The 22,313-nt window shown below is 40.3% G+C and overlaps 1 protein-coding gene across 1 annotated transcript in view; it reads left to right on the top strand.

Moving 5' to 3' along the window:
- The window catches only part of SLC4A1 (solute carrier family 4 member 1 (Diego blood group)), a 56,836-nt gene that overhangs the window by 18,700 nt on the left and 15,823 nt on the right, over positions 1–22,313 (top strand). The window contains exons 5-13 of the mRNA XM_063300635.1: positions 124–301; positions 1,038–1,173; positions 2,325–2,463; positions 4,369–4,450; positions 7,755–7,939; positions 9,285–9,489; positions 11,224–11,442; positions 12,896–13,044; positions 14,083–14,277. Of these exons, the coding sequence (XP_063156705.1) occupies positions 124–301; positions 1,038–1,173; positions 2,325–2,463; positions 4,369–4,450; positions 7,755–7,939; positions 9,285–9,489; positions 11,224–11,442; positions 12,896–13,044; positions 14,083–14,277 (1,488 nt within the window). The remainder of the gene's footprint in view (positions 1–123; positions 302–1,037; positions 1,174–2,324; positions 2,464–4,368; positions 4,451–7,754; positions 7,940–9,284; positions 9,490–11,223; positions 11,443–12,895; positions 13,045–14,082; positions 14,278–22,313) is intronic.

Genomic DNA, 22,313 nt, shown 5'->3' with positions numbered 1-22,313 from the left:
AAGTACATCCCTGCTGATAGAAACGTTGCCTGTTGAATTTCTGCCAGTTGCATCACTGTTAAAGAACACAGAAGGAGGGGAAAAGTGGCAATCATCATGACATGTTTTTGCCATTCTCTTCAGTCGTATGTGGAACTTCATGAACTGGTCATGGACAAGAACAATGAGTTCCGCTGGATGGAGGCTTCTCACTGGATCAAACTGGAAGAGGACTTTGAGGAGTTGGGGCATTGGGGGAGACCTCACCTTTCATATCTGACTTTCCAAAGCCTTCTGGAGGTGCGCAAGGCTTTTAGCAAAGGTGAGGAAAGGAACTGCAGGGCTGTGTCTGTAATGATTATGCAGCTTTCCATTAAGAACTTGCTCCTTTGGCTGTATCCAAAGAATGTGCTACCAGAGAAAAGGGAGGGCACTTGCCCTCACCCTTCCCATTGTCCAAACCCCAATGCTATATTCTATACAGGATCTATATTCATATTTGTACTGATATCCTGTGATGGACTTGTTCTCACCTGTTCTCTTGCCCCAACACATATTCTTAGGGTAATTTGGGGGACTTTGCCCAGGCTTCCAAACGAAAAAAAAAATCTGTCATTAATGATAACAAAGGTAGGGGGAAGTAAATCTGTACAGTGTATCTGTATCTGTATCTGTATCTGTATCTGTATCTGTATCTGTATCTATCTACATATCTCTCTACATATACATCTGCATATACATCTACAGCTACATTTATATCTATCTATATCTATTTATTCTATTTCTCTCTCTCTCTCTCTCTGTCCTTTAATCCTTCTTTAGTACAATACAGCTTCAGTGAATGATTATGAAGTCTCTTTAACAAGAGTAGCAGTTGTGCATTTATTTTGGGAAAAGGATTGAAAAATCACCTTAAAAGATTCCTAATTCTCCTCTTGATGTACTTCATAATGGTAACAAATGTCTCTTCTGAATAGTCAGCAAATATCTCTTTCGAATGATCAAAAAATGTTTCTTTTGGGTGATTAATGGCCCCTTCCCTCTTTCTGCATTTCTAGGAACTGTCCTTCTAGACCTGCAAGAAAGGAGTCTAGCTGGGGTTGCCAATCAGGTGCTTAGCCAAATGATCTATGAAGGGAAACTCAAGCCAGATGACCAAGAGGTGCTTTTAAGAACTCTCCTACTTCAGCACAGGTATTGGCAGGGACAGATATGACAGATGACATTTCCCCACCCAAGGAATGAATGGGACAGCCAAGAAAAATGGGTACAAATCAATGTCTAGCTCTTCCTGGATCAGGCATACTCCATCAATCAAGCTAGTGACAGATGGAGCAAGTGGGTCATACACAAGGGGAAAAGGGTACATACTGAGGATGAAAGAGCATCAGATAAGACCTGCTCTCCTGCTGTAGTCACCAATGCACAATATTTGGACTTCATTCCAAGCTCAGCATAAGGCCAATAATGGTCCTGGTCCATCCCCCATCTGCAAGATCAAGAGCAGAGAGGAGGACAGCAGAAGCATCTGCCTGTCATACTTAACATCTGGGGATATGGCACTCAGGAAAAATGGAGCATATAAGGAATTGTCCTGTGTCTGCTACCCTTTTGGTCTTTGGGCTCAATGTTTCCACTTCTTTGGAACAGTGCAAAGAAGGATATGATGGATGGAAATTAAGTCTTTTGAAGAGAGATTAAGGGAACTGGGTGTTTTTAGCAACGGGATATTTTAGCAACCAGAAAATACAGATGGTAGGTAAAGTTGAAAAATTGGGAAATCCTTTCTGTCAGAGAAATGGGAGTTTAAAAATGAGGTTGTTGCCTTTCACCAGAAGGACAAATCTGTGCAATAAACTCAAGTTCTCTAGTTTGGGTTGTTAAGACAATGGCTGTAAATTAATCTGACATTTTTACGTGTATCAGTTGTCACATGAATAATTGCTTGAGACCAGCCTTTCTCAATCTTTTGACTCTGGAGGAATCCTTGAAATATTTTTCGGCCCTGGGGAACCCCTGCACATTCAGGCTCAAATATAGGCCCCAAGTTACAAAATTACTATATTTGTTTCATGTGTAGGCCTGTATATAGGCATTAACAGTATTCTTAAAGTAGAAATGAAATGAAATGAAACTTAGCTCTCTAATGTCAAATTGCCTGAATATGAAATAATTTTTTAAGTAAATTGTGATCTCCCAGGAAACCCCTAGCGACTTCTCACGGAACCCTAGGGTTCCCAGGAACCCTGGTTGAGAAACCCTGAACTAGACATTAACTTTTTACTGTTGCATCCTTATTCTTTTCCTCTTCGTTGCACCTCACATTTTTTTCATCCTTTGCCCAGTCACCCTAATGAATCAGCTTCATTAAACACTCTCTCACCTGCACGGGTGCAACGGACAGATGCCAAAGACGCAGCTCAACCACTGTTGCAAGAACATCGCCAAATTGAGATGAAGACCTTTTTTAATGGCTCAGAGCAGGTAAGTTAACTTTGAAGTAAATAAATGGAGAACATTTTATGACTATAGTGCCACAAACTCTGGGATTCAAACTATAAATTTTCCTATCTAAGTCTGGAATTGTATTCAGACCTCAGCTGCCCTCAGACTTGAAAGAGAACCAAGTAAGCAAAGCAGCAATTATGATTGGTAGAAAGTATTAAACCACTGGATTGGCCAGACTTGGTATGACTACTCAAGAACATGAACAAAAATGGTTATCTTTCTCACTTCAGGCCCTAGCTCAAGTTTTTGCTCTCACTCCAGATATATACTTAAGCCCAAGCTTGCAGCAGCTATATTTGAGGAGATAACACCCTACTCTATGGGATCTTCCTTCCTTGTCCCTTACCAGGGTGTGAACATGCTCCTGTAGTCTTCTTTTTCTACTATATCCTCATATTGATTTGTCTCACCCCTACACCATGTTCAGGAGAGTGATTGGTGATGCTTTTCTGGCATCACTTAATGGAAAAGGGACACTTAATGGAAAAGGAAATAAAGCCAAAGGAATTCCTTTCCTTAACTTGGTCCTCAAATAAATAAGCAAGGGCAGCACTATCTGTCTACCTTGTTACTGTGACAGAAGTAGGATTGGCAATAGGGATAATATAATTTGTGCCAGCATACTTTTCTGCCATGGTTATTGCCATGTGTTTTCCCTATCATTCCTCCATATTGTTTCACACTGAAAAAGCATGCCTTTTTTTAAAAGGAGGGGGGGAGGGGGAGGAGGGACCAGCAGCACATTCCCTGCAAATGCACATTATCTTTTTGATATTTATTCAAAATTATGAAATATTTGCCCAATACCTTTTATACACTTTTAAGATGATTTCTTAGAAAACAAGCCTGTCCCCTTTCCAAATATTGTAGCACTATTTGAGTAATACGCAAATGTTCATGTTTATCTTCCTACAGGTATTGCCTTGATAGGGATGCTAGATCTTTCATGATTACTGCAACCGCTTTTGCTTTTTTATGTCCGACGTTATGTCTGGGTTCACACATTGTGCTAGACCATACAGGTAGTCCTTGTTTAGCAACTGTCTTGGATAGTGAGCATTCACAGATATGATGGTAATAAACAGTACGTGGTAGTAGGAAAGTAATTTTCTGACCAATGCATGCCCTTATGCCAAATTTCTGCCCCTAACAACAACACATGCCAGAGTGAGAGTAATGCTGGCGTTGCTGCATGAGAGAACTTTATCTAAATGAGATGGTAGCAACCATCTATCTCTGCAGTATCTCTCTTTCTGCTCTGTTACATGGTTCACTTAGCGACCATTTTGCTTACTGACCATTTTGCTTAGCGACCATTTTGCCAGAACCAATTGCAGTTGCTAAACAAGGACTACCTGTAATGTGGTTTCTAGGTTTTAGCTTAATACTGCATGAAGCCAGTCATTGGGTGTGGCTTAAATAACAGGATGCGTGAAGCTTGCCCTTGTGTCTTGTTCAGCAAACCCTGATTTAAAAAAAGTTGCATGATGAGTGAGCCAACCTATAAGATGCAAGTCATCTCTCCTACACTCATTCATACACAGATTAATCTCAGCATGTTTACTAGAAAGCAAGCCTCACTGAGGCTTAACTCATTTCCTGTCTGGTGCCAGGTTTCTCAAACTTTGCAATACTGCAATCCCCTAAAATGTTAAGCAAATTTTTGTGTATAAAATGAATTTTATGGGATTCATTTTTGGGATTAAGATTGCACAATAAATAAATCTGTAATAATTATATTTTAATCTGTGTACCACAAGTCTTCTCAAATTTTGCCAAAGCAAGTTTTGATAGATCACCCTCTCAAGCATTTTCCCTATGAAAATGTCTAATTTTCTTGAATTCAGATAGTGTAATCTCCAAGATGTTTTCTTCTTGCAGGGAGAGTCAAGTAATAGTGGTTTTAAGAAACAGCTGTTAGATAAGATCCCTCCTGACTCAGAAGCCACTCTGGGATTGGTTGGTAAGTATCTTGAATGTTCAAGTGTAAAAGGGATCCTGTTATAGGAAAGGTGTAGAGGCGGACCTCTAGAGCAGTGGGAGAACAGCTGTGTTGAATGTCTTGTTTCATTTCTTGGCTTCTCCAGATAAGATCTCAGATAAGATCTTGAAGAATTGCTGCAATGACATCAGAATATATGCTGGGCATTGAAACTGATACACAGGTGCTACAGTACACCAGAGAATTATTCAAAAATTTCAAGCATTCTAGGCCACAACGTTTGTACGGATGCCAAGAAATGGGTACATAGATAGATATGAGGTGGACTTGTGGAAAAATAAAACCATGCTGAAAAACGTCGATGAAGATTCTCAGTCATCCAAGTGGAATTGTCTGTAGGCTGAGTCATGGCAACTGGATTTCTTCCTTTTTGGTAGAAACGTTTCGCTGCTTGTCCAGACTGAAGAAGCTGCTTGGAGAAGCAGCGAAACATTTCTACCAAAAAGGAAGAAATCCAGTTGCCATGACTCAGCCTACAGACATGCTGAAAAATGTTATTTGCTGAAATAAGCATAATTACTAGACAAGGAAAACCAATACCTTTATTACCATTATTCAATAACTGTCAACGGCAAAATTCACAGTTACATTATCTAATCTTAAAAGGACATATTGTATTGGCAACAAGACAAGCTATTACAAATTCCTGGAATAATTTAAAAGGATTGAAAGTTTTACATTATATGACAGAATATGGGTGACAGCATAAGCAGAAAAACTGACAGTACATTTGGCTGGCAAAAGTATAGTAAAGAAGGCTGGGCAGCTATCCAGATCAAAGGAAAATGGTGATATGCACCATGCATGGACCTGCCTGCAGTCTCTGTTGGCATCTCCTTCAACCAAGGATTTTGTTTCTTGGGATCATGCAACAGCACCGTTCCCAGACAATCCAGAAAAAGATGCAGCTTTTTAAAGGAGCTGCTCCAAATCACTTTTTCCATTTCAAATCTGGATCACTAACCACAACCCTAACAGTAAATAAAGATAATTTTAATAGATTGGACTAGGGGTATACCCTAGATCAATTCCATTGAAGAAAGATTTATTAACCCAGGATGTTATTAAAAAATATGGGAAACATAAAACTGGATGTGCTCAGCAGGCCTAAAATGTACATTTGTTATGATCTACTACATATGTTGATGTGTGTGCATGTATGTAGGTTTGTAGATAGATAGAGAGAGAGATAATAGTATTTTCTTTGTCATGCTTTTGTTGTATTTTTGTTAAAATATACTTTATTGCAATCCCAACATTAGGAAGCCTATTGTATATTCAAAAGGTGAGAGACTTAGTACAAATAATTTAGGAGGGCTGTTGATTTTACACCTTACCTATTAGTTTTAAGCAGCCACTGTTGAAAACAAGATAAAGGGCCTTTGGTCTTATGCAGCAGAACATATACAATATCTTCAGTACAGAGAGCACTGAGGGGATTCTTCAAAAAGGGATCCTACAATGTCCCATTAGATAAGATTTCAGGTTGGATGTTGTGAGATTTGTAAATGGCCAATCACCTGCTGCCTTGTGGGAATAAAATCACCCAAGGGAGTGTTACATGGACAATTAGTTGATCTTTCATTGTGAATGACTGGGCAGATAGGCAAGCTAATATTCTTTTTTCCTGGGTTATTAAATTATGTGAATTTATATACAATATAGGAATAGCTACTGTTTTAACTGACTTCTTTCCTGCAATATGAATCACAGCTTGATCTGTCAACATTAGCAGTGATGCAATGATCAGTTTGATCTACTGATTTTTAAATCTGAATTTTTAAATTCCAAGCAATTCCAAGGTAGAGTTGTATACCAGGCCTTCCTTTCTTTTTCTGGCCAATTCTCAACACTTCCCATGAGCACATATTAGAATATATTCTGTTTTATTCCTGAACTGCTCAGTTTAGGGCTTCTCAGCTTACTAGAGTTATCCTATCTACAAAAACCATCTGGAGATGAAAGGTAGAGATTTCTGTGCCTCTGCTGCCATCTAGTAGTTATCCAGATTTCTGCAGCCCAGACAGGGTAACTTGATTCAATTACCACTACTATCTAGTCTATAGAGTTAAACTTCCAACTTTCTTGTCTCTGCACTGTTCAGAAACAATCAAAATCAGCCTTCCCCAAACAGGACTCCCGGTTATTTTTTTATATCAATCCCCATCATTCTAGTCAGGATTGAAATCTAATACAAAAGAGGACACTAAGCTGGAAAGGCAGATCTAGGGACAGGGAAGTCTTGGTTCATTTTATGTATGTATTACAGAGCCCTACATGACTCTGCATGTGTATAACTCATAAGATAGTGAGGACTAGGGGTACTACCACAAACCAATTGACTCAGCCCTACATTGGAACATCTGTAGGAAGCAATCAATCCACATAGACAGGGTTAATTGGGAAATGAGAGACAGAGGTGTCCTTATTCCAGGTCTTTTCCTTTCGAGGGAAGAGTCTAACACAATTTGGCAGACATGAAAAGTGCTCTGACTTGCTTCCAAGGTTTTCAGATAGCTATCAGAAAGAAAGAGGAGGAATAATACATTTGATTTCAGAGCCTACATTCCATTAGTCTACATCAGTGTTTCTCAGCCTTGATGGCTTTAAGATGTATGGACTTCAACTCCCAGAATTCCCTAGCCAGCATGGGGGATTCTGGGAGTTGAAATCCATGCATCTTAATGCTGCCAAGGTTGAGAAACACTGGCCTACCTTACTGCTAGCCTCTTCAACCACAAGGACTAGCAAAGTATTTTAATCCTCACAGCTATATCTTTCTTCTTACTACCTTCCTTTTCTCTTTTGAAGCATAACCTAAAATATGTTTATGATTAAGGTACCAATAAATGGGAAATCCTGAAACTGCCAAATTACCATAGTTTAATATTGCTGCCACACTCTGCCTCATGGTAGAGCCAGCACTACATCTTTCTACAGAATGTGTGCTAATCCTGAAAAGTTTGGGGAATGGGAACCTGCTTGCTGACTCCTGCTTTCTTGTGCATTCAGGCCAGGAAGAAGCCATATTTGTCCCTGGCAAGAACTGTGCTTTGCTTCTCTATCTAGCTTATCAAAACTTGATTGCCAACTTTGCTCACTTTGCTGTCTCTCCTTCTCTTCCCTTGTTCCCCTTCTCTTCCACCCCTTTGCCTCTGCTTGGACTCCTTTCCCTTTTGCCAATGGCCCACATTTTCTCTCTTCCTCTCTCTCTTTGTGCCAAAGCCCCTAAACTATGTCCCATACCCATCCGTCCTCCCTTCAGGCTGTGCCACCTTCCTGGACCATCCCACTCTGGCCTTTGTACGCTTGAAGGAGGCTGTGGAGCTGGACTCTGTCCTGGAGGTTCCTGTCCCTGTCAGGTTCCTTTTTGTGGTTCTGGGCCCTGATTCTCCCCACATTAGCTACCATGAAATTGGGAGAGCCATCTCAACCATGATGTCTGAAAGGGTAAGTTGGAATCCCTCATTCATTCAAGTGGCCTGAGGAAATCATGGTATTTCCTGCTTTCAGAAAGGATTAGCAAGTGAGTATGCAACAGTGAGAAACCCACGTGTGTAAACTGAGAGCAAGGCTGAAAGTTTCCTCTGGCAGCTTCTGAGTTGAAGCAGTTCAGTGCCTGCCCACTGTAGTTCTGCTGTTGAAGAAATATCTCCCTGAGAAGGACAAAAAATAAATCAAATGGCACCAGGATTAAAGTTAGAAATTTGGTACAACAGGTATGGAGGGAAGAATGAAGACTCAAAAGGCCTCCCTGCTGTTCCACCAGCATAAATGCCCAGAATGAGGCTGAATTATTTGAGGGATCATTATAATTATTAGAATTTATATTAGGTATAGAACAGCATTTCTCAACCTCGGGAACTTTAAGATGTGTGGAGTTCAACTCCCAGAATTCCCCAGCCAACACTTGCTGGCTGGGGAATTCTGGGAGTTGAACTCCACACATCTTAAAGTTCCCGAGGTTGAGAAACACTGATATGGATAATCAGAGGCCTATGAGTTCTCTCCAACCAGCAGGTGGAGCACTTAGGCTTTTAATAAGCCTCCCATCTATTACCAGAGATAGGGGCATCATATTTGGCTGGGCAAGATTAACTCTTCTCTCTCTGCTTGCTGTGATCAGCTCAGAATATCAGAGCCTCACACAATGATTTGTCTTGGAAAATAAGTTCCATGGATTTTTCAGTGTCTAATTGTTGCAAGGGATGGCATCTTGCATAGATAAAAGTGTCTGAAATTAGGAAGTGTGACTTGTCCTTGTCCTTGTGGTTCTCACTTTCTCCACCACTGCCACGCAAGATCTAGAGGGAACTACAGCCATCAGGCTGACAGAAATTCCATACCACTGAAAACTTGGCAAAACACCTCCAAATTTTTGCCAATATGGGCAAAATGGGCAGCTTTTAATAGAGACATTTCAGAGCATAGCTTTAATAGCAAAGCCATTTTACTTTTGAAGTTTGTCCTAGTAAGAACTTGCTTTTGGACAGTTTATTTTTCAGTCTCATTAGTTTTAACATATAGAGTTGCCTACATTCACTGATTCACCTAATCTATAGAGAGAAGTATTTCAGGTAGATTGATAAATCACCTTAACTCCTCACTGAACTATGGAGTGTTAACAAGTGACCTAAAATGAATTGTTTATGGAAGGTGTATCTGTCCCCTTATCTACATCACCAGTGGAGTACTGATCATGCAGGGTGGAAAAACGTCTGTGAAAATGACCCCCACGCCCGCCCACCCACCCCGTGCCTCCCTGAGCACTGTTTTCCTTTCTTTCTGGGAGTAGGTATTTCGCAATGACTCCTATTTGGCAGAAAGAAGACAGGACTTAGTCAAGAGTCTGGATGAGTTCCTAGACTGTTGTATTGTCCTCCCACCCTCTGAGATCCAAAATGAAAGACTTCTCAAGATGCTGTTGCCAGTGCAGAAGGATTTCCTAAGGAAGAGGTACCTCCCAGCAGAGAAGAAACTGGAAGAGGAGCCTCTGAAAGGTATGGTTTAGTGCAGGAGGATCATTTAGCCCAGTGTTTCTTAACCTCAGCAACTTTAAGATCTGTGGCCTTCAACTCCCAGAATTCCCCAGCCCATTCATGGGGTTCACCCATCTCAAAGTTGCTGAGGTTGGGAACACTGATTTAGCCTGCAGTTCTGTGCTTACTTACCAAGGAGCCAGGCATAGCGAACTCAGTGTGACTTCCTTCTAAGAAGACATGCATCAGCTTATACTATTAGCTTCCACAAGAAGGACTAAAAGGGTACATATTTTAGTTTGTTTTTAAGATGGGAACTTGCTGAGAAACTAGTCTGGAAGATGTGCTGCCTCATATCTATTCAAGATGTGTGGGGGTGGGGGTGGCTTGATTTTACCTAGTAGAACAAGAGGTTTGCATAATTTTACCACAAAACCATAGACATTGGCACTGAGTATCAAATTCAGCATCCTAATTAAGGCCACTGCCCCCTGCAACAGACTTTCCAAAATGTATTGCCTTTTTTCAATGCATTCATTTATCTAATTTATGTCCCACCACAATCCCACATGGCTCTCAGCAGTTTTACAAGTTTCTTCCCTCCCTCCCTCCCTCCATTGAGTTAGTCTTGACTACTGGCAACTGCCTGGACAAGTTCATGTGGTTTTCCTGCCAACATTTTTCAGAAGTGGTAGGCCTCCTTCCTGGGCTTGAGAGAGAGGGACTGGCCCAAAGTCACCCAGCTGGCTTCGTGCCTAAGGCAGGTCTCTAGCCTGGTGCCTTTAATCACTACTCCAAACTGGCTCTCTTTATTTGAATACACAATCATTCATGGTCAGTATTAGAACAAGAACAGAGTCTTAAAAACATACAAAAACTAAACATACAAAAACTATACAAACATCAAAATATCCAGGCATCAAGTTCCAAACCCTCTCCTGAGGAGCTACAGTTTCAGCTGCCTCAAGCAGGCAGTTAGAGTCGGCATGAAACTAGTGGGAGGTCATTCCAGAAGGTTGGCACTGCCACACGAAAGCAGTGTGCCCAGACCTCGGCCACAGGTTCGGTCCTGTGTGTGGAACATATTGAGGAAATTTGGACACAAAGTGGGGCAGAGATAGAAAGCCTGCATTGCCAGTACTCAGAGAATGGGAATTTGATACCTTCTTGTCAATGATTTTGCAGAAAATAATTATGCAAACCAGAGAAATATATGTAAATTAAAATTTAGAGTGTTAATAGGATTTTTTTAATCTTAGCAGCCCTTTTGGTAAAATACAGATTAAATCCTACAGTATGCATGAGCTCAGTGTCACATATCTTTACTATATATGTATCTATCAATGTATATAGGGTGTACCAAAAGTCAGGCCTTATAGGCAACTTATTATATAAATGATGTTAAATGTTCAAATTAATTGCCATTTTCTTTTAAACACTTCCATATTTGTTTGATGCATAACCTTTGAACATTCCTAACTGCAAAAACATTTTCTCTGAAAAAAAATAATAAAACATATTGTGATTGGCCTATGGGGCCTGACTTTTGTTATACCCTATATATATTCTGAAACTGAGCTTGGTCACTGTGGATAGATTCTGGAGCTGAGCTCTGGGTCCAGCATTGGTACATACCATCCTTAGGTAATGCCAGGACCCTAATCCCCAGCAGTACCTAGTGCTGGTACCTGGTGTGCACCACATTCCAAGACAGCACCCCCTTTGAAAACCTCCTCTTTCCTGTGTCTCATGCAGAGCATGAATTGAAAGGCCATGACATCAAACCAGAAGATTCTGATGATGCCTTGCGACGAACCGGAAGGATTTTTGGGGGGTTAGTGAAAGACATAAAACGTCGGTACCCCAAGTATCTCAGTGACATCAAGGATGCTCTGAATCCACAGTGCCTGGCTGCGGTCATCTTCATCTATTTTGCTGCCCTTTCTCCTGCCATTACTTTTGGAGGCCTTCTTGGTAAGAGAAATTAGCAGCACACTGATAAATAATTGCAAACTAAGGATGAGGAGAGTGATACTTTTAGAATTGCTCTGGAATTCTACATGTACATGAAATTATTTTTTCCAGCATCAGAAAGACTGGTTGTTCAGTCGCAATATTTTTCCAATAAATCTTTATTTTTAAGAATATATGCTAGTGATAATATAGAAACAATGACAGTGCGCTTTCCAAATTCCACCGTAGAAATGTGTGATGAGTCATGTGATCTACAAACTATAGAGATCATAGATTTGAAGGGGCTGGATTGAAGCCAATTGCTGGAATAGGGAAATAAATTAAATAACGTAAAACTAGGCTGTAAAGTCTGTCAATGGGTGAGGAAAAGAAAGGAGCAGACAGTTTATAAGGTCACAATACACAAAAGTTTGAATGACTACTGTTGTGAAAACAGTCCATTAAAAAAAACAACAAGATACTCAAAAAGCTGGAAAATATTTGATTTTAAGGTTATGCCTACCAGACAGAGGGCATATCCTCCTTTTGCTGGACATCTGGTAATCCTAAGGGGGTCTTACTAAAGACCACTTTATTCATCTTGATAAAACACATATCAGGTTTCCACTAAGCTATGCCCAAAATAGTTTCCACAAAAAGCAAATAGTGAAAAACAATGTGGAGAATGGAAACATCTATTTTGCTTCCGTACCACCAAGACTTGTAGGATGCTCCAGTTGTGTGATGCTTCAGTTTTCAACCATGTAACTTTTATTTAATTTTTTTGGGAGGGTGTCAGAGGGGATTTATGTATTGCCACAATGTGTATCATAAAAGAGTCACACCTCTTTTTGAACATATATAATGTGTGCAGTGCACATTTAACAGGGGTGAGGGTTTGATCACCTAGTTGCGCCTGCCATTAATACATAATCAATCCCTGATAAATATAGAGATCTCAGCCACATTTCTGGGCACTTCCACACCCACATCATTTCCACCATCCAAACACTCCTTGCAGTTTCAGAAAGGCCTGTAAACCTCCCCGTGCAGCCATTGCAGGAATGATGGTTGAATCAAGCGTTGCTCTCTCCCACACCAAAAATGGCTGCCTGCCCACACTACCCTTCCCTTCCATCCTTTCCAGCTGTTTCCTAAAATTTATAAACTGAACATTAAGTAAATTTGGGTCATCTGTACAGGCTAGAGATAGGAGGCGGGGGTTTGTTTCCCCAGTGAAAGCTGAAAGTAGCTTGAAAAAAAGTCTTATGGGGTGTTTGTTCAATATGATTTCATGTCTGACCAGGAGGACTTTGATTTGGAAAAGATGCTTCACTTGTGAGAAATACGCATGCATGAGACCAACACAAATCCTAAGCCATGTGGATCTCTGACCCCTGGAGTGCTGGGGGAGGGGGGTGGAAGAAGACCTTGGCTTCTCCTTTTTTTGCTAATTGTTTCCTGTTGTTTCCAGCTGAAAAGACAGACCGCCTGATAGGAGTCTCTGAGCTTCTGCTTTCCACCTCAGTTCAGAGTGGACTCTTTTGCTTGCTTGGAGCTCAGCCTCTGCTTGTAGTGGGATTCTCTGGCCCCCTTTTGGTCTTTGAAGAAGCTTTTTATACAGTAAGTGTCCTGCTAGAAATCAGTGTGACTAGTTGAAAGGAAAGTTATGCTGCCCAGATTGTTGCTGCAAGATAGCAAGTGGATTCACCCATTGCCTTAAGCCATAATGTAATTTATCTGAGCATAGTTTGTGTGATTCCATCAACTGTGGTTTGCAAATAATAGTTTAGTGTGTTGTGTGTCTCAGCAAATTGTGGCTTAAGCAATCATGACTAAGCAACCTTTAGAGATGGCCATTAGCTTAAATTATTTTAAAGCAGGATAGACAATTCTGGAAATTAATGGGCAATTCATGGTTATGAGATGTGAGATGTAAGAAGTTCCATGACTACTCATAGTATATCTCCCATTACTAGGTGCTGGAGAGAGTAATAAAGAAGATTCCTATCTCTCTTGGGAGTTTTTAGCTGACTTCTAATCAGGCAGTTTTTCATCTAGCAAAATTATTTCAGTGTTGTTAGGAACTTGCCAATGTTCGTGCTTTCTCAGTCTTATTTCCATAGCAATAGAATACTGTACCTTTTCCAGTCTGATAACTTAACATGTATTAAGGTTAAATTCCCATAATAAACTAGTGTAACAAACATTGAGCTGACTGTGGTTATGGGAACTGAAGTACAGTATATTTGGAGAATAGTGTTATGAAAAGCTGTAATGATAAAAAAAAGTTCTGAAGACAAACTTAGATTTCAGTTAACTTAAATCTCCCCTCAGATACTAAATCTGAAGGTTCATCACTGCGATCATAAGCTTGAAAAATGTACATAGGTTATTTTTCCCTATCCTGCTAAATGTGTTCAACAGCAAATCCCAAAATTCCTAACTAGCCAAGATAGGAGTTTCAAAAGATATCAACCTGGTAAGGCTGATAGGGTTAAGATATCTGTTTCACTGAAGTGGAAGTGCAAATGAAGACTACTCCTCCCAAAGCTATTTGAAAGAAAGGAAATGAAGGCAGGAAAATTAGCATTTCATCTATAATGCCTATAATTTCTTCTCTACATTCCTTCCCCCCCATCCCCATTTCTATCCCTATAGTTTTGTACGAATTATGGCTTTGAGTACATTGTGGGGAGAGTCTGGATTGGCTTCTGGCTGATACTGTTAGTAATATTGGTAGTGGCTTTTGAGGGCAGCTTCCTGGTGCGATACATCTCCCGCTATACTCAGGAGATCTTCTCAATCCTCATCTCCCTCATCTTCATCTTGGAAACCTTCTTCAAACTCATCAAGGTAACCTGACTTATTGTGTTTGTGCTTTCTATCTTCTTGCATGATAATTGCTGGTACAGTTTGGCTTCTTACAGGGCAGCCTTCCCCACATGTGCGTACTCCATTTTGGTAACTACAACTCCCAGTATTTCTATTCATTGCCTACGTGGTTGACATTTTGGAGCTGTCCTAACATATCTCGATGGCACTACAGCAATAAGGCACTAGTATTCCTTCAAACTTACGAAAAAGATCTCAAAATTTGTCCACCAAAATGTCTTATGATTTCCTGGTGCCATGTTTGAGGCAAGGCTGACCATGGAGTATGGCACTAAATTCCTTTCTCTTCATTATGTCACTTATGGCTTGTCTTCCTTGTCCTGGAATGCTGGCCATTACTCTGACATAGATTTGGGGTCCTGAGTTCTAAGCAGTATGTCCTTTCTTTTCATTCTAGAATTTTTTTTTAAGTTCTCACCAAATTAGAGAAGTTCTGGCCAAAATTAAAAGAAAGGCATGGTTACTTTTACCACCTCACAACTTCTCCCTGCATCTGCCCAATCATATTGTGTTATGGCCAGACATGTGTTATTGTGCAGCTTCAAATCCCTATTCTATATCACACTCTCTGTACATCACACTCTCAGGTCACATAACTTCTCTTATAGCAACTCTTCTGAGTTGACAAGAACTGCTATATGTGTGTTGGTTGTGTAGTTTGCAGCTCCAGTGTCACACATACAGGGTGTTAGGGGCCTTGTTGTCCATGTCATGGTCATGGATTACAAGATGAATAAAAGATTAGCCTTTTCCCATCCCTTCATCTGGCTCCCAGTTTTATTACTTTTAGGCAAATGCTGAAAGAGTGTGTATTTCAACAGACTCAATATTTATTTCTGCTTCTGTTTTTAAAACACAACTGCCTTCAGTAACTATTCTGTTGCAAACATTTTTAACTGATGCTTTCAATGGTATATGTGGTTTGAACTTCTCTGGGTACTCAGTAAGCAGAAGAGTGGGTATAAGAATTACATAAACAAATAAATGTTGTTATAAAATAGGCAAAGAAAAATGTGCCTTTTCGTGGCAGCCCCTACCTTATGGAACACCCTCCTCCTGATGATTTGGCAGGCCCCCCACCCTTGTAGCCTTTTGGAAGGCCATCAAGACCTGCTCTTTACCCAGGTGCTGGGATAGAGTGAGGATGTCTGGAATTGATTGTGGGGCATCCCAAGGGATGATCGAGGCAGCAGGTTTTATTTTGGTTTTATGATTTTAGATTTCATGATTTTTATAGTTCTGGGATTTATTGTAGTTGTGAGCCACCCAGAGTTGTGTTTTTAGATGGGCAGCCATGCAAATGTTTTAAATAAATAAATAAAAGAGACAAATAAGAACAGTGAAGCAACATTATACAGTAAAAAGTAACAAAAACATTCTGATAGAAGAGGTAACTAATACATGGTTTTATGATCTGAGGTTTAAAAAGAACATGTGAGTATTTATTTTATTTTTTTGTCTATCCATTCATCCATCCATCAGTCTGCAGGAATCACTGTTCTTTCATATACTCAGTAAATGGCCTTGAGTAAATCATCATACCTTCTTTCTACATCTGTAAAAAGGGAACCACTGTGAACAGGATTTCTAATGGAGAGCAAACAAGCTACAACTATAAAGGGATGAGTTTGGGATTACAATGGGGTAATCATTGTAATCACCATGCCTACCATAGTACTGTAAATATTTTATGCTGTAGCTGTGATGGCACTTATTTCCCATGACATCCTGGTCATTTTTATTCTCATTTTACAGATGAAAAAATCAGGACACAAAGGCCAGGCTTCCCAATATATCTGTGGTGAACCATACATGTTACTTTTGCATGGATGGAAAAATAAAAGATGCTCTGTTAATGTCAAGCTGCTGGAACATATATCATGATTACAGTGTGTTATTTTGTCTCAAGTTATAAAACTGCTTACATTTTGCCACAGTCTCCTTCTCCTTATCCTCACCATTATATTATTACTGTTGTTAGTGATGGTCCTATAGCATCTGCTTCTGAAATTTTGTAAAATGGCTTCAGATATCTGCTTGCTTACTCCTTCTCCAGCCCAGCCCACTCCCCAGAACAAGCTGGTCCAGGAAGCAGCACTGCCAAGATACGGTTTCCATAGAAACTAAGGAGCAGGAAGGATGGAGGGGGACGGAAGAAGGATGAAAGGAGCTCATGCAGGTGGTTTTCATTTAGAATTACCACTGCAGGGATTTGATGGTATTGGCCTAGGTAGTTCAGGACAACTGGACAACACAAGGCAAAGACTTGGAGACAATGAGCTGAAAGATCAGGAGAATCAAGAAGCAGAAAAAACATGGGTGCCTAACAGCCATTTTTATATCTATGCAAAAGATCCAGCTGTATGTTAGACTGCCCATCTCTGCCCATATTAATCTTTTCAGTTATCAAAAACTATCTTGCAGCACTATAAAGATTAATTTATTATCATGTGATCCAGAAACACCCCAACACCAGTAATGCCACAAGAGGGTGCCATTGACCTCCAAAACTGAATCAATCAATAAACGCAATTTGTTTCTTTTTTTTAATTAAAAGTGCCCCAAATCTCACAAAACTACTGGATCTTTTAAGATCCATATGTTCTTGCATGTGATAGGAGTTTTCAGGTGAGAATGTGGTACTATTTGATGACATTTATTTATTTGTGGGTACCACATGATGTTACCTAAAAATCATATAATCATTTTGAAAATGCAGTCATCCCTGCATAATCTATAAAGTTTATGTGATAATAGTTTGTAGTCTTTAAGGTGCCACAAGACTCTTGGTTGCTATTTTCTGTAAAAGATTAGCATGGCTACTCCTAAACAGCAAAAGTCAGCCTTCTTCAAGTTGTATTGATTACAAATCCCAAAATTCCAGCCTGCATAGCTAGTAGGCGGAAATGCTGTGACTGTGTAAGTGCCATCAAGTTGATGTCAATTCTTAGCAACCACATGGATAGATTCTCTTTAGAATGACCTGTCTGCAACTTGGCCTTTTAGCTGAGACAGATGGAGAGTTCAGATCTTGGAGGCAGGAGCATCCAAGGAGGGGTGGGGTAAAAATGGTAGGCACCACTGGAGGACCCAAGCTCATCCCTTTCCAGTGTGTTCAATGCATGTGTCATGTTAAAAGGGGCCGGAGCTTCAATCAGCTGGTCGCACCTGCAATTTTGAGATTTTTAGCCCCCCACTGCAGACACCACTGCTGAGAAAGCTGTTCTAAACAGTAGATGGATGTAGTTGCTGCCGATTCAATCTTGTTTTTAGAACCTTTTAAAACATCTGGGGGCAGGGTACCATGTTTTGCCAACTTCCTTCTTTCAAAGAAACCCTTTCTCTGCTGATTTGTCTGCTGAGGAATTTTCATACATATATAGCAGAAGATTCTGGGACAGTCTTGAGTTTTACACCTTTCTACACAGAACTTTGGATCAAGCATATGGCTTCATATGGAATTGCATGGAATTTAAGCCCCTAGCTATGCATTTACAAGACAACTAGTAGGGATAGTGGCAAATTGAGAGTCATTATTGTTCAGTGCCCCCTATTCATATTGATACTGGTTTACCATCCAATTTCATGCAGCAGGGCTATCAGGAAAGGTTGCCCTGAAGCATTATCTGATCAAGACTGACAAAAGAGCACTGATAGCTCTATAGTCAAAAGATGGCCCAAGAAGGTTAAATGGTGGCTGGAGGTGACTCATGCAAATCTTGTTCTTCTAGGAAAGGGTTGAGATGCCACTGTGTAAAAGGAACAATAAGAGAACAGCTTGAGATTTGGGGAGGGGGTCAAGAAGCACTTGAAACTGAGTGTGGAGGCTAAAAGCCTTTGTGTGCATATTTCTGAGTCAGTCTTGACTCCTGACAACTACATAGACAAGTCCATGAAGTTTTCTTGGCAACAGTTTTGAAAGTGGTTTGCCATTGTGTTCTTCCTAGGGCTGAAAGGATGACTGGCTCAAAGTCAACCAGGTGGCTTCTGTGCCTCAGGCAGGACTGCAACTCAGGTTTCCTTGCTTCCAATCCTGCATCTCTTTCCACAAGGACCAAATTTAGATTAACATTGTATCCCTGCAGAGATTTTCAAAGGAAGGGCTACTTATTTCAGTGAGAGAGCAATTGAGATTGCAATGTCTTATACATTTGCTTTAATTGCAAACAAGGAACCAGAGCTTAGGTAGAGGCAAACAGGCATCCTGACCTCAGGCAGAAGACTTCACAAGGATACATCCTGCATCTTCAACCAAATTTAAAAGTTTTCTTTGCTCATTTACAACTGAAATAGGTTGAATCCAGCTCTTACCAAATGTAAGGTGAAGAGAAGCATTTCCTCTACTTTGCTGTTTACACCTGGAATTACTAGTGAATGGCCCAAGGAGCATATTGAAGTGGTGGTTACGTAAGCCTCTCCTTAACACCACTTAACAGCTAGACCCCTTTGGTGGCTAGAGGGCTTTTCTTCAGCCTGGTACTCTCCTCTACTAGTCTTTTCTTGTGTTGGGACTACTATTCCCCAAATTGCTAGTCAGTATGACAGACCAAGGAGGCCATGATTACTCAGCCTCAAAAGCTGCCTTCTACCACAATGATAGAACAAGTCAAGCATTCAGATAGCAAAGCCCAAATAACATCCTTCTGGGCTCAGGGAATAAGACAGTCCAAAACCAGTTCAGCCCTTTTGTGCCATGAGAAGAATGAAGGTCTGAAGAAATAATTTGCCCACCCTATTGTAGAAGATGAAAACCTGCTCTTCATCTACATCAGATGGATAAAAGTTAATACTGATCACCAACAAACATGAGCTTACACAACATACGTATGTTCTGTGCTAAGCCTGTTTGGACAACACACTCTGAACCACAAACCATCCAACCACATCTGAACCTGATATATTGTGCAATCTTAGCTCATGTGATTACGGTTCAGTGTGTCTTGCACATCTAGAAAATTGGATTCAGTAAAATATGTTTACATTAACCATAGGCATTTAGGCTGTGTGAAGAACTACCATACTCTTGCAGCCATCCTAAAGCAGAGCTGCTTCACATGTCATTTGTCCTACAGGGGGCAAATATAGGAGCGCCTAAAGATTTAAAGACCACTATTGCACCTGAGATCCTGATTTAATTATCAGAGCCCTGGACTGTCCTCCAGATCGCTACATGACTGAATCAAGTATTGTCTCCCATCAAGGATACATGGCACTATTATCATAAAACCAGAAAAGAGTGGAATGAAATGCAAGCGTTGACTTGTGGAGATGCTGGAAGACCTTCAATGCCCAGGCTGGTCAGCATGGAACAGACTGCTGTTTTTCCCCCCTTGGTTAATGTTAGAAGGGAATCAACAGTCTTTACCAGGGTTGCTAAGAAATTGGAAAACCTTTCTGCTTCTCCCTCCCTCGCAATGATCATGTGGAGCTGGTGGGAGCTTTACCACCTATTAATTTACTGGTTAGAGGGGGAACAGATTGTTGTTGCCTACTGCTAATGGCAGCAGCAGCAGTAAACCAGCTTTCTGCAGTAAACAGATACTACTTAGAAAGATGACTTTGAGCCAGTCACTCTCTCTCAGCCCAATCTATCTTCCAGGGTTGCTGTAGTGGGAGAAAATGGAGGAGGAAGTGCTATATATACATGCCATCTTTAGCCCCTGGAGGAAAGATAGAATATAAGTCTTACAAACAAATAATACAATAAGAGCTGTGTGTGAATGGGTGCAAACAGGAAAATCCCCCAGTTCAGCAACCACTGAAGCCTTCAGTTTTCCCATCTGATCCAGCCATTCTTCCAAACTGGGATAGCAGTCCAAGCACAGTGATGTCAGAACTGTCAATTTCTTTGGCCTGATTATTTTTCTTCTCATGCTGAGTCCTAGTGGGGGAAGGGAAATCAGCTCAATGTCTATGAAAAGACCTGGTCCTTTTTTCTGACAAATCAGTCAATTCTTGAAAAAAAATATGAAAGAGTAAAAATGTGAAATATCTCAATGTATGGTGAGGCAGATTTTTTCCAGTTCCCATGTTACTAACAACTCTTCCAGCCAAGAATTTTCAAAAGCCATCTAATTATTACTTTGGATCAAAGCCATCAAACCAACTCCTCTGCTAGCTAAGGAGTGATCAACTTCTTCACAAAATTGATGAGAAATGGGAGCCAAATTGGTTCTCAAGTACGTCAACCTTTTCCTTGCCATGCACAGGTCCAGTTTTTATAGCACAAGTGTTCAGTTAGTAGCACAGAGTCCAGACTGAATGTCCATAAAGCTCTGATGACCACTAATTTTACAGGCTTTGGTTGTCAAGGGAGAAAGGAATAAGCATCTGTTTTTTGTAACTCAGGCTGGACAATGCTCCAATTTGCTCATCAACTATCCAGGAGTAGAGAACCTATAGCTCTCAAAAAGTACAACTTTCAGCAGCCACAGCCATCCTGACCAAGGATAAGTGTTGCTGGAACTTTTAGGTCAGCCACACCTTGAAGGCCAGAGATTTCCTACTTCTGAATGATGTTAATTAGGTCTTTTAAGACACATAACCTAAAGGAGGCAACTCCAATGGGTTTTTTCATTTGTTTTTAATGGACATTCCTCTTGAAGATTAAAGCAAAATTATCCAAGCTTTAAGGAACATGTTGCTGTTATGATCCTTCAAGTCAGTCTTGATTCTTGGGTGGCTTCATGGACAGGCCCATGCAGCTTTCTTGGCAACATTTTCAGAAGTGGTTTGCTAGTACCTTCTTCTGAGATGTTTTTTTAATTTCCCAGTCTAGGGCTGAGAGAAAGTGACTGGCCTAAAATCACCTGGCTGGCTTCTCTGCCTAAAGGAGGACTAGAATTCAAGTCTCCCCACTCTTAGTCTAGTGTCTTTAGCCACTACATCAAATACAGTTTTTATTTATTAAGGTATGTCTATATCCGCCCAGAGTCACTGGTCTGAGATGGGCGGCTATATTAATTAATTAAATATCTCCTTTCAACGCCTATTTTCAGAGGGATACACAAATACATCAAAATGTAATTTATTCATATCTAATAACAGGGGTCTTAACTGAGTCTCTGATAGTAGACTTACAATATATGCAGAATCCTGCCATACTAACTGAGACAGAAGGACCTCAAGGATTAAGTAAATAAGGCAGCTGACAGATTTTGTCAAGGCAATCCAGAAAACACTGAAGAGCTCCAAGCATTGGGTATTTCCTCTAAAAATGTACTAAGCACATGATGGGGCAGCTGGGGAAAACATCTGGGCAGGGTAGATACCATAGAAATCATTCTTGCATAATCACTAAACTTAGGTAGATGGCTCAAGAAATCACAGGGAAATATGATTTCATAAATGTTCCTTTTCTCATCCCAATACTAATGTTCTAGCACTTTCCCCAGCAACTCCTCAGGGGAATTTAAGGAATTTGGAGGCCCAAAGCAACACCTGATTTGGCACTTTTCCTTCGCACAGTCTTAGATTAACACTGATGGATTCCTACAAAAAGAGATGTTAACACCGTGTTTTCAAAATGGAATACCTCCAGAATCTGCACTAAAAATTAAAAATGTACCTGGAAGAGATATCTAAATACTTCCTACTTTTATATTTCAAAAACTAAATTCTTCTTTGGTACAGAAAGAGAAACTGTTTTTATATGAGATGATTTGTTACTTACTTTCTGTCCTGTAAATATTGCTGTTAGTTTATCAGCATTCAGAATCTGAGCCCTTTGAACTGCAGTTCTTGTCAGACCAGTCAATTCCTCTTGTCTCACTGTAAATCTCAGATAGCTTTTTATTACTCAATTCCACCCAAAAAATTACTCTGCTGAAGTTACTGAAATAGGCACAGATAGCAATTTTTTGAATGCACTGGTTAAATTTGGAAATGTGTATTGGAGCCTTTTATTCTAATTATGCTTCAGTACCAACAACCTGTTACTCAACTGCTATAGCAATTGCCTCTGTTTCAGTTACACAAAGAACACAGAATAGCAAAAA

This window comes from Candoia aspera, chromosome 4 (genome assembly GCF_035149785.1).
Source record: "Candoia aspera isolate rCanAsp1 chromosome 4, rCanAsp1.hap2, whole genome shotgun sequence".
NCBI lineage: Eukaryota > Metazoa > Chordata > Lepidosauria > Squamata > Boidae > Candoia > Candoia aspera.
Note: the sequence above shows the minus strand (reverse complement) of the source record. Positions and strands in the feature narration are given on the sequence as shown.